This window comes from Schistocerca cancellata, chromosome 2 (genome assembly GCF_023864275.1).
Source record: "Schistocerca cancellata isolate TAMUIC-IGC-003103 chromosome 2, iqSchCanc2.1, whole genome shotgun sequence".
Taxonomy (NCBI): Eukaryota; Metazoa; Arthropoda; class Insecta; order Orthoptera; family Acrididae; genus Schistocerca; species Schistocerca cancellata.
The window spans coordinates 121,921,766-121,932,787 of record NC_064627.1 but is presented as its reverse complement, the minus strand read 5'-3'; the positions used below and the strand labels follow the sequence as shown (position 1 = coordinate 121,932,787).

At 42.5% G+C, this 11,022-nt stretch overlaps 1 protein-coding gene across 1 annotated transcript; it reads right to left on the bottom strand.

Annotated features, from left to right (window-relative positions):
- Positions 1 to 4,659: 4,659 nt before the first annotated feature.
- Positions 4,660 to 8,065, bottom strand: LOC126151446 (cuticle protein 19-like). The gene is made up of 2 exons (XM_049915942.1): positions 7,731 to 8,065; positions 4,660 to 4,702 (listed from the first exon to the last, which is right to left on the bottom strand). The coding sequence occupies exons 1-2, from the start codon at positions 8,063 to 8,065 to the stop codon at positions 4,660 to 4,662; spliced, it is 378 nt and encodes a 125-aa protein (XP_049771899.1).
- Between the last annotated feature and the right edge of the window lie 2,957 nt (positions 8,066 to 11,022).

Below are 11,022 nucleotides of genomic sequence, written 5' to 3'. Positions count from 1 at the left end.
ACCTTTGGGAGAAGTCAGAACGTCGGTTTCGCTCCGGACCCAGCATCCAACATTACTACCTAGTCTGGTTTCGGCTCTTGAGGAAAACTGCACTGGCGTACCTCCACATTAATTCAGATACCTCACTGAAAGTGTCCCCAGCAGAATTCAAGACGTCATAAAGGCAAAGAGTGGACTCAGCCCATATCAATGTTTACCAACAGGTGTCGGAAAATTTTTGATTAGATAGTGTATACGTATCTCAATACAAAAAAAAAAAAATGGTTCAAATGGCTCTGAGCACTATGGGACTTAACGACTGAGGTCATCAGTCCCCTAGAACTTAGAACTACTTAAACCTAACTAACCTAAGGACATCACACACATCCATGCCCGAGGCAGCATTCGAACCTGCGACTGTAGCGGTCACGCGGTTCCAAACTGACGCGCTTAGAACCGCACGGCCACACCGGCCGGCATTTCAATACCTTCCTTTGTATCTTAGAAGGAGAAGGAAGTTATCATTTGAAATAAAAAATAATACAACATGAAGCTCCATTAATTTTAGGTTACTCTTTTTGCTTCTATTTATGTCTGTTTGTAATGATCTATTTCTACGTTATCAATGGACAACACGTACACATCTATACATTCAAGGAGATCTAAATGCTTTCATCCAGGACTTCAAAAAAATTTCTGGCAGGATCACAGCGTTAAACGTTAAAAGGATGGAACGTTCTCCCTCGAGATACCAAAAGACAGGCACATTGGTTTTCAGACGTTCATCCTTCACGAATATTGTCTTGTGGGATCAACGGCCTCAACACTGTTGTAATACACTCGGGCACGAGTACCTAAAAGTCTGGCTTTCGCTTATGGCACAACCAAATTGAGCACGTAAACTGTACTTGATCACAATGGGAATAAGTTTTTATCTGTGCCCGTGGCTTACACAAAAATATGAAAGGATTTATTAGACTATGGAACTGGACCTACTCTTAAATATGCCAGACTGAGTCACGATGGGAATAAGTTTTTATCTGTGTCCATGACCTACGCAAAAAATATGGAAAAATCTATTATAGCCTCAAACTATTTCTAAATAAATTCAAATACATCGAAGAATAACCGTATATCTGTGATAAAAATATTATGTATTCTCTTAGGTTACAATCGGATTTCATAAATTTCATAAGTGGTAAATTTACCATCATATGTTTATGATCACTACATAACAAAGGTGAGTTCTTCCAAATTTTATGAAACATACAAAAAAGTGGATTTGTATTTAAACAAAAAAATTTAAATTTAAGGTCAGAGGTCACAGCAGGCACCTGTATACGGTCTCAGATAAGGTAATTAATATATTACAAGAATTGAAATAAACTGAGATAACATTGTCGGAAGCTTTCAAGAATCTTCATAGCTATTAATCTATCGATTGATAGGCAGCTCTGAACACTGGGCTATATCTATTCCGACATTGTATCCATTATAGTAAATACTAGACGTACTGCTGCCCACTTGTAGGCTAGCTTGTTTAAAGTTGGCTCCAAGTATTTCATTACTATCATTTCTACCCGTTCCATGTGGAGCACCGTGCTCGAGGAAAAACGTAGGTTCCAATAATGCTAAGGATTAGAACAACTGCCGGCCATCGTGGCCGAGCGGTTCTGGGCGCTACAGTCTGGAACCGCGCGACCGCTACGGCCGCAGGTTCGAATCCTGCCTCGGGCATGGATGTGTGTGATGTCCTTAGTTTAGTTAGGTTTAGGTAGTTCTCCGTTCTAGGGGAATGATGACCTGAGAAGTTCCATAGTGCTCAGAGCCATTTGAACTTTGATTAGAACAACTCCGAGTGGAATCTTTTAAATGCGCCTATGGATACGGGATAGTAGGACACGTTATGGAAAGGAAGGTAGGGCAGAGAGTGTGTTACTGTGAACAGTTCAGTGATAGGGGTGGAATTAAAATTCAAGGTGAAAGGATATCAATGATACGAATCGACAGCAAACCAACACCAACAACGATAATTCAGATATACATGCCGACGTCGCAAGCTAAAGATGAAGAGATAGAGAAAGTGTATGAGAATATTGAAAGGGTAATACAGTAAGTAAAGGCAGATGAAAATCTAATAGTCATGGGGGACTGGAATGCAGTTGTAGAGGAAGGAGTAGAAGAAAAGATTACAGGAGAATTTGGGCTTGGGACAAGGAATGAGAGGGGAGAAAGATTAATTCTGTAACAAGTTTCAGCTTGTAACAGCAAATAGCCTGTTCAAGGATCACAGGAGGAGGAGGTATACTTGAAAAAGGACCGGGAGTCACGGGAAGATTTCAGTTAGATTACATCATGGTCAGATAGAGATTCCGAAATCAGATACTGGGTTTTAAGGCGTACCCGGGAGCAGACGTATAGAGTCAGATCACAATACAGTTGCAATGAAGAATAGGCTGAAGTTTGAGACATTAGTCAGGAAGAATCAATACGCAAAGAAGTGGGATACGGAAGTACTAAGGAATGACGAGATACGCTTGAAGTTCTCTAAGGCTATAGGTACAGCAATAAGGAATACCTCAGCAGGCAGTACAGTCGAAGAGAAATGAACAAATCTTAAAAGGGCAGCTACAGAAGTTGGAAAGAAATGCACAGGTACAAAGAAGATAACTGCGAAGAAACCATGGGTAACAGAAAAGATATTTCAGTTGATTGATGAAAGGACGAAACGCTAAAATTTTCCGCGAAATTCAGGAATACAGAAACACAAGTCGCTGAAGAATGAAATAAATAGGAAGTGCAGCGACGCTAAGACGAAATGGCTGCAGGAAAAATGTGAAGACATGGAAAAAGAAATGATTGTCGGAAGGACAGACTCCGCACATAGGAAAGTCAAACACCCTTCCGTGACACTAAAGCGAGAGGGATAACATTAAGAGTGCAGCGGGAATTCTGCTGTTAAATGCAGAGTAGAGAGCGGATAGGTGAAAAGAATACATTGAAAGCCTCTATTAAGGGGAAGATTTGTCTGATGTGATAGAAGAAGAAACAGGAGTCGATTTAGAAGAGATAGGGGATCCAGTATTAGAATCAGAATTTAAAAGAGCTTTGAAGGACTTAAGGTCAGATAAGGCAGAAGGGATAGATAACATACCACCAGAATTTCTAAAATCATTGGTAGAAGTGGCAACAAAACCACTATTCACGTTGGTGTGTAGAATGTAGGAGTCTGGCGACATGCCATATCTCACTTTCGAAAAATGGTTCAAATGGCTCTGAGTACTATGGGACTTAACATCTGAGGTCATCAGTCCCCTAGAACTTACAACTGCTTAAACCTAACTAACCTAAGGGCATCACACACATCCATGCCCGAGGCAGGGTACGAACCTGCGACCTTCAGGAAAGGTAAAGTCACGAGAGAGGCAGTTCTGATGTTGCGGTTAATAATGGAAGAAGGACTAAAGAGAAAACAAGACACGTTCATAGGATTTGTCGACCTGGAAAAAGCGTTCGAAAATGTAAAATGGTGCAAGATGTTCGAAGTTCTGAAAAAAGTAGGGGTAAGCTGTAGGGAGAGACGGGTCATATACAATATGAACAACAGCCAAGAGGGAATAATAAGAGTGGCCGACCAAGAACGAAGTGCTTGTATTAAAACGGATGTGAGACAAGGATGTATCTTTTCGCCCCTACTGTTCAATCTGTACATCGAGGATGCAATGATGGAAATAAAAGAAAGGTTCAGGAGTGGAATTAAAATTCAAGGTGAAAGGATATCAATGATACAATTCGCTGATGACATTGCTATCCTGAGGGAAGGTGAAGAAGAATTACATGATCTTCTGAACCGAATAAACAGTCTGAAGAGTACACAGTATGGACTGAGAGTAAATCGAAGAAAGACGAAGGTAATGAGAAGTAGTAGAAATGAGAACAGCGAGAAAATTAACATCAGGATTGATGGTCACGAAGTAGATGAAGCAATTATGCTACCTAGGCTGTAAAATAAGCAACGACAGACGGCAGACGGAGCAAGGAGGACATCAAAAGCAGACTAGCTATGACAAAAAAGGCATTCCTGGCCAAGGGAAGTCTACTAATATCAAATACCGGCCTTAATTTGAGGAAGAAATTTCTGAGAATGTACGTCCGGTACATGTATGGAAGTGGAACATGGACTGTCGGAAAACCGGAACAGAAGAAAATCGAAGCATTTGAGATGTGGTGCTAATGAGGAATTTTGAAAATTATGTGGACTGATAAGGTAAGAAATGAGGAAGCTCTACGCAGAATTGAAGAGGAAAGGAATATGTGGATATCACTGATAAGGAGAAGGGACAGGATGATAGGACATCTGTTAAGACATGAGGGAATGACTTCCATGGTACTAGAGGGAGCTGTAGAGGGCAAAAACTGTAAAGGAAGACAGAGATTGGAATACATCCAGCAAATAATTGAGGATGTAGGTTGCAAGAGCTACTCTGAGATGAAGAGGTTACCACAGGAGAGAATTCGTGGTTGGCCGCATCAAACCAGTCAGGAGAATGATGACAAAAAAAAGTCAACTTGATATTTTGTCGCCTGTTTTCCTCCCCTGGGAATTTTCTAACTGTCGCCATGAAAATGACAAGCAGCTGCAACTAGCCATTTGGAACATGAACATTAAGAGATAAGGTTTCAAGGGAAGCTGGGCACAAATAGGTCGGACTGTTGGTAGACACTGAAATGGATAAAATACAACAGAACGTCCAATATGTGCCTTCGTGTTTTTTCAGCGCAATAACTGATCCATTACATTTCGGAAATGCAGCCGCTAAAATTTCTTCTTTTTCCAATATTTCGGCCGCATACTTTTCGGCCATTTTCGTGGTGAGCCGACAGATTCTAGCTACAGTGCTCGTTCCGTTACTCCCTCCGTGGTTTTAAACGGCACATACACAAGGGCCAGAGACGGTGACCGGAAGCAAAGATCACGCATGAAATGAATCTGTGGGTATGCGGTCGACCATGCTGGTACTGTATATCGATGTATCATCATTAGCTGTATTGTAGCGATGTGTTTGCAAACTTTTTAAAGACAGTGTCCGATTCCGTGATTTGCTAACAGAGATGGCGGTTTCAGTCTGGATAAACCATGGAATCCAGCACTTTCTTTCATAAACCTGCAAAGACGCCGCTTTAGCGCAACTAATAATAATACAACGATGTTCCAGTATGTGTGGACCGCGTAGTCACAGACTCAATTTATACATTCTGTTGCCGATCAACGACTCTGGCGCTTGTATATCTATGGTTTTAAACAACGGAATAAGTACTGAAGATGGCCGATGTACTGAAAAAAGAAGAAATAGTGCTTATGTAGCTGCATTCCCGAAATTTACTGTACCAGGCGATCCAATATTTTACTTTATAGGTGGGTTTCTTCACATTTCATTTCACACAAATAAGCACAGTTATTTAACACTGAGTCACACATCACTATAAGAAATTACGAAGTGCAAAAAATATAGAAACAGATTTGAAATCAGCCGAGAAATCCTGCTGTGGTTTTGTTTTCTGCAAAATAACAGTTTTTCTGCTAGTCACGACTTTTTTTATTAATTTGGTGCACGACACATTTCGGGAAATAATTCCCGTTAAAAAGTGTGTTTACAGTGTACGATGCCATTTTTAGACATTATGTTTTCGATATGTGAGATACTGCATTACTCTGCTCATTTTACTATAAAGTATAAAAGCGTGATTTTGTAATTAATTGCGTCTGTATCCCCACAGATGCTGTTGAATTTAAAAGTATTATTTACGAATTTCTTGTTATCCGCTTATGTAGAAACTAACTCAAGGTATACACCACTCCACACTCCACAGTGCACGTTAAAAAAAGGAACTTACATAAAAAGACACTTGATGATAAGGTGCATTTCCTGCGAGGCACCGCGAAGAGGAGAGGTAAAAAATTGTGACTGGAAGCGAGAACTATTATATTATAAAAGGGGAAACCATTTCATCTACACACATTCTGAAAATGTGTGTGTGTCTGATTCCATGATTTGCTAACAGAGATAACGGTTTCAGTCTGGATAAACCATGGAAGCCAGCACTTCCTTTCATAAACTTTCAAAGACGCCTCTTTAGCGCAACTAATTATAATACATCGATGTTCCAGCATCACAACCACGGGATCGATTTCAACAAAACTTGGTACACATACCCCTTACTGTCAGGCCACAAACGCTGACGGAGTAACAACCACGTACCTTTCATAGTTCAAAAGATAAGACGTCGAAAACAATAAGATGCGTGAATAACTGCCGCATGATGCATGACGTTAAAAATTTATTAGTTCTGTGCTACTAACTCTATTCGCAACATATTTTGCAGATTGTGTCAACATATTCCGATAAATGTACCTACTGAAATAAATCCTGTACGACTCATAGTTCATAAACATTTAGATGCGTGAAAAAATGCCTCATCAAGCATGAAGTTTTAATACATTTATTTTTTACTGCTGAGACAGCTCTACAATCTAGTCCGCGACATCTGGAAGCGCTTTTGACTGTTTTCAACTGCAAAACGCAAATGGTTTTTGGTGAAAACAATAGCCGGCTATAGAGCTATGAATGGGCGTTGGTTTAGAGACGTTTACAAAATAACGTTGTAGACACGTGAAGCAGATGGACTTATACATTTGTATTCGATGCATATTTCTTTGCACGACTGTTTCATAATTTCAGTTTCCAGCGATCTCTTAGGTGTTCTTCCTCTGAGCACAATGGCTTCTTTCCTTGCGGGTATGTGAGAGTTGCGCTCGATGTGTGTTTGTGGAGTGTAGTTGGCAGTATTGGATGAGTGCATAATGTTTTGCTACGTTTGTGTGCTACCATAATAATGAGAGAAAGGATAGGATGAAATCTAGAGCTGGCAGATAGCCTATCTTCCTCGAATAAAACCAAGGGGTCTGTCGAGCTCTGTGTCCCCATCCGACGGTCATATCATTATGAACAGTGCCAAATGCCCTCACTTTATGAGACACTGCAGAGAGATTTGCAATTTAACGCAGGCACAAAAACTGGCGATCAGGAACTTCATGCCATCACCTCACCTCCCCGTGTCCGCCAAATACTGGCAGTAATAATTTCATCCACCAGCAGGATTCGAACCAGCTTACATCCGAGTCGAGCGCCACAGCACAGAGGAACATTGTCTAACCACGCTGTGGACGTCGGTGCTATCTGAAGGAATAGTTTCATCGTGCATATATGCAGACTGAAGCGACGAGTGAAAATTTGTACCATGGCCGGAATTCGAACCCAAGTCTCCCGCTCACTAGGGGGAGGCGCTAACCACTGTGCACAGTGGCTTTCCACAACTGCATGTACCCCTTCTCAATCCAAATTCCCATTCACGCCTCAGACCACTTGGTATTCTACCTAATGTGATTTGAGGTAAAACAGAGAACTTTAATTTGATTTGGACAGAAAACATAATAACGAGCGAATTTTAATCGAACAATTTTATTTTAATATATTTATCAACAAACAGTGTCATATCAACAAGGTAGTTTTGTACAAGTAAGGTTGAATCAAAGAAAGACGATTAGGGAGAGAGTTCGTGGTTATCGTCTGATAAAGTGGATTGAGGATGGCAATGTAGGCCTCACCAATGGACTGGTTGATCAACCGTGGTAAGGCAGAGGGTAGGGGTGCGGAGCGGGGGCGGGGTGGGCAGGAAGACGCGGAGGCTGCGGGGGCGGCGGCGCGGGGTGACCGACGCGCTTCACGACCGCCTGGAAGCCGTTGTGGTCGTCGGCCGTGTACTCGACGATGCGCGTCGTGCCGTCGGCGTCGACGAGCGAGTAGGCGCCGGTGACGCGGTCGCCGTCGCGGTGCTCCCACTGCGTCTTGGCGTCGCCCGTGTGGCCGTCGCGCACCGCGTAGTCGTAGCGGTACTGGGGCGGCGCCACGTAGTCGTAGATGATCTCGTGTTGCGGCGGCGGCGGGGGCGGCGCGTGGTGCAGCAGCCCGGCGTGGGCGGCGGCCGCTGCGCACACTACGAGGACGACGGCCACGGCGGATTTCATGACGGCGGAGGTGGAGCTGGCCGATGAGTGGTGTCGGCTACCAGTAGCGCACAGCCTTATATACGGGAAACACCTGGCGCTGCGACAGCGGCGAAAGTAGCGGACCGCCCAGCGGGAGGTGGGTAATGGACCAGAGCGGCCATGGAAATGCTGGGCTCATAATAACTGTACGGCACGTGTCTAAGGAGTGGCCTGTTGCTCTGAACTTCGCACACAGATGGTAAACGTTTATAACTTGTATGGACGTTGCTGATGAACCTAAACAATTAATTGAATTTACGTGAGACTATATTTTGACCTGCATGAAGTTAAATGTCTGCACAATTCCCTGGTTGGGCGTGCGATTCCATTCCAAAAGAATGCAGGTGCTGACGGATGTGAAAATTACCGAACTATCAGTTTAATAAGTCACCGTTGCAAAATACTAACACGAATTCTTTACAGATGAATGGAAAAACTTGTAGAAGGCGACCTCGGGGAAGAACAGTCTGGATCCCACAGGAATGTGGGAATACACTAGGCAGAACTGTCCCTACGATTTATCTTAGAACCTAGGCTAAGGAAAGGCAAACCTACGTTTATAGCATTTGTAGACTTTCAGAAAGCTTTTGACAATGTTGCTGGAATACTCTCTTTCAAATGCTGAAGGTGGCAGGGCTAAATTTGAGGAAAGACAGGCTATTTATAATTTGTATAGAAACCAGAAGGCAGTTATGAGAGAGGCACGAAAGGGAAGCAATGGTTGAGAAGGGAGTGAGACAGGATTGTAATCTATCCCCGCCGATATTCAATCTGTACATTGAACAAGCGGCAAAGGAAACCAGAGAAACATTTGTAGGAATTAAAACCCAGGGAGAAGAAATAAAAACTTTGAGGTTTGCTGATGACATTGTAATTTTGTCGGAGACAGCAAAAGACCTGGAAGAACAGTTGAACGGAATGGACAGTGTTTTGAAAGGAGGCTATAAGATGAACATCAATGAAAGCAAGACGAGGATAATGTAATGCAGTCGAATTAAATCAGGCGATGCTGATGGTTTTGGTTTAGGAAATGAGACAGATGAAGCAGTAGATTGGTTTAGTATTTGGCCAGCTAAATAATTAAGGATGGTCGAAGTAGTGAGGATGTAAAATGTATACTGGCGATGGCAAGGAAAGCGTTTCTGAAGAAGAGAAATTTGTTAACATCGAGAATAGTTGTAAGCGTCAGGAAGTCTTTTCTGAAAGTATTTGTACGGAGTGTAACCATGTATGGATGTGAAATACGGACGATAAACAGTTTAGACAGGAAGAGAATAGAAGCTTTTGAAATGTGGTGCTACAGAAGAATGCGGAAGATTACATGGGTAGATCACGTAACTAATGAGGAGGTAGTGAATATAATTGGGAAGAAGAGGAATTTACTGCACAACTTGAAGAAGGGATCGTTTGATACGACACGTCCTGAGGCATCAAGTAATCACCAATTTACTCGTAGTACTGGAGGGAAGCGTGGAGGGTAAAAATCGTAGAGTGAGACCAAGAGGTAAATACAATAAGCAAATTCAGAAGGATGTACGTTGCAGTAGTTACTCGGAGATGAAGAGGTTTGCACAGGATAGAGTATCATGGAAAGCTGCATCAAACCAGTCTTTGGACAGAAGACAACAACAATGTACATCGCCGATGAACCTAAATAATTAACTGAATTCGAGTGAGACTATATTTTGGTCCGCATTAAGTTAAATGTCTGAAAAATTGCCTGGTTGGTCATAAGATGTCTGTGTGTTTGTATTGATGCTGGTGATCCAACAAAGATGCATATATAGGCCCTACTGTTTCTCGACGACCACATGGTCTTGAAACCATCACGGTTTTAGGAAACAGCGGTCATGCGAGACACAGCTGGCCCTCTTTGTGCATGATATACAACAGGCTCTAGATACCGTCTCACAGGTTGATGCCGTATTTCTCGACTTTCGAAATGCGTTCGACTCAGTTCCGCACTGTCGCTTGCTCCAAAAAGTACGCGCTTACGGTCTATCCGATGACATATGCGGTTGGATAGAAAGTTTTCTAACATACAAAGTGCAATATGTCATCCTGAATGGGGTGACTTCAACAGAAACAAGAGTAACTTCAGGTGTGCTTCAAGGCAGCTTAATAGGTCCTCTGCTTTTTACGATTACATAAACGATCTGGTTGATGGCATTGACAGCGGTATTAGACTGTTTGCCGATGATGCTGTAGTCTACAGGAAAGTAGTATCACACGAAAGTTGTGAACAAATCAATGCGGATTTGCGGAAAATTTATGCGTGGTGTAATGACTGGCAGTTATCTCTCAACATTAATAAGTGTAACCTACTGCGTATAACAAGGCGAAAATCCCCATTAATGTACGAGAAAAAAAATAAATGCCCAGTCTTTGGAAGCGGTAACATCCGTCAAGTATCTGGATATGACTATTCGAAATGATCTCATATGGAATGATCAGATTACGCAAGTAACGGGTAAGGCAAACTCTAGATTGGGTTTATTGGCAGAATCCTGAAGCGATGCAGTCCTTCAACAAAGGAAATTGCTCACAATACGTTAGTTCGTCCAGTCTTAGAGTATTGTTCGTCTGAATCGGACCCTTACCCATTGGGTCTCATTCAAGAGGTTGAAAAGGTCCAAAGAAGAGCGGCAAGATTCGTGACTGGTACATTTAGCCATCGCGAGAGCGTTACAAATCTCATAGAAAGTTTAAAGTGGGATACACCTGCAGATAGACGACGCGCTAAACGGAAGGGGATGCTCACTAAAATCCGAAATCCGATCTTCGCTGAGGATGTAGATCGTATATTATTACCACCAACTTTCAAATGGCGCAATGATCACCATTCAAAGATAAGGGAAATTAGAGCTCGTACTGAGGTGTTCATACAGTCGTGTTTCCCTCGAGCGATCCGCGAGTGAAACAGAGGGTGAGGGGGG

Excerpts from the sequence above, each read along its gene's own strand:
- LOC126151446 (XM_049915942.1), bottom strand. The coding sequence starts at position 8,065 with ATGAAATCCGCCGTGGCCGTCGTCCTCGTAGTGTGCGCAGCGGCCGCC. Across the intron at positions 4,703-7,730 it reads CACCCCGCGCCGCCGCCCCC|TGTCTACCAACAGTCCGACC; the intron begins GCAGCCTCCGCG and ends TATCCATTTCAG.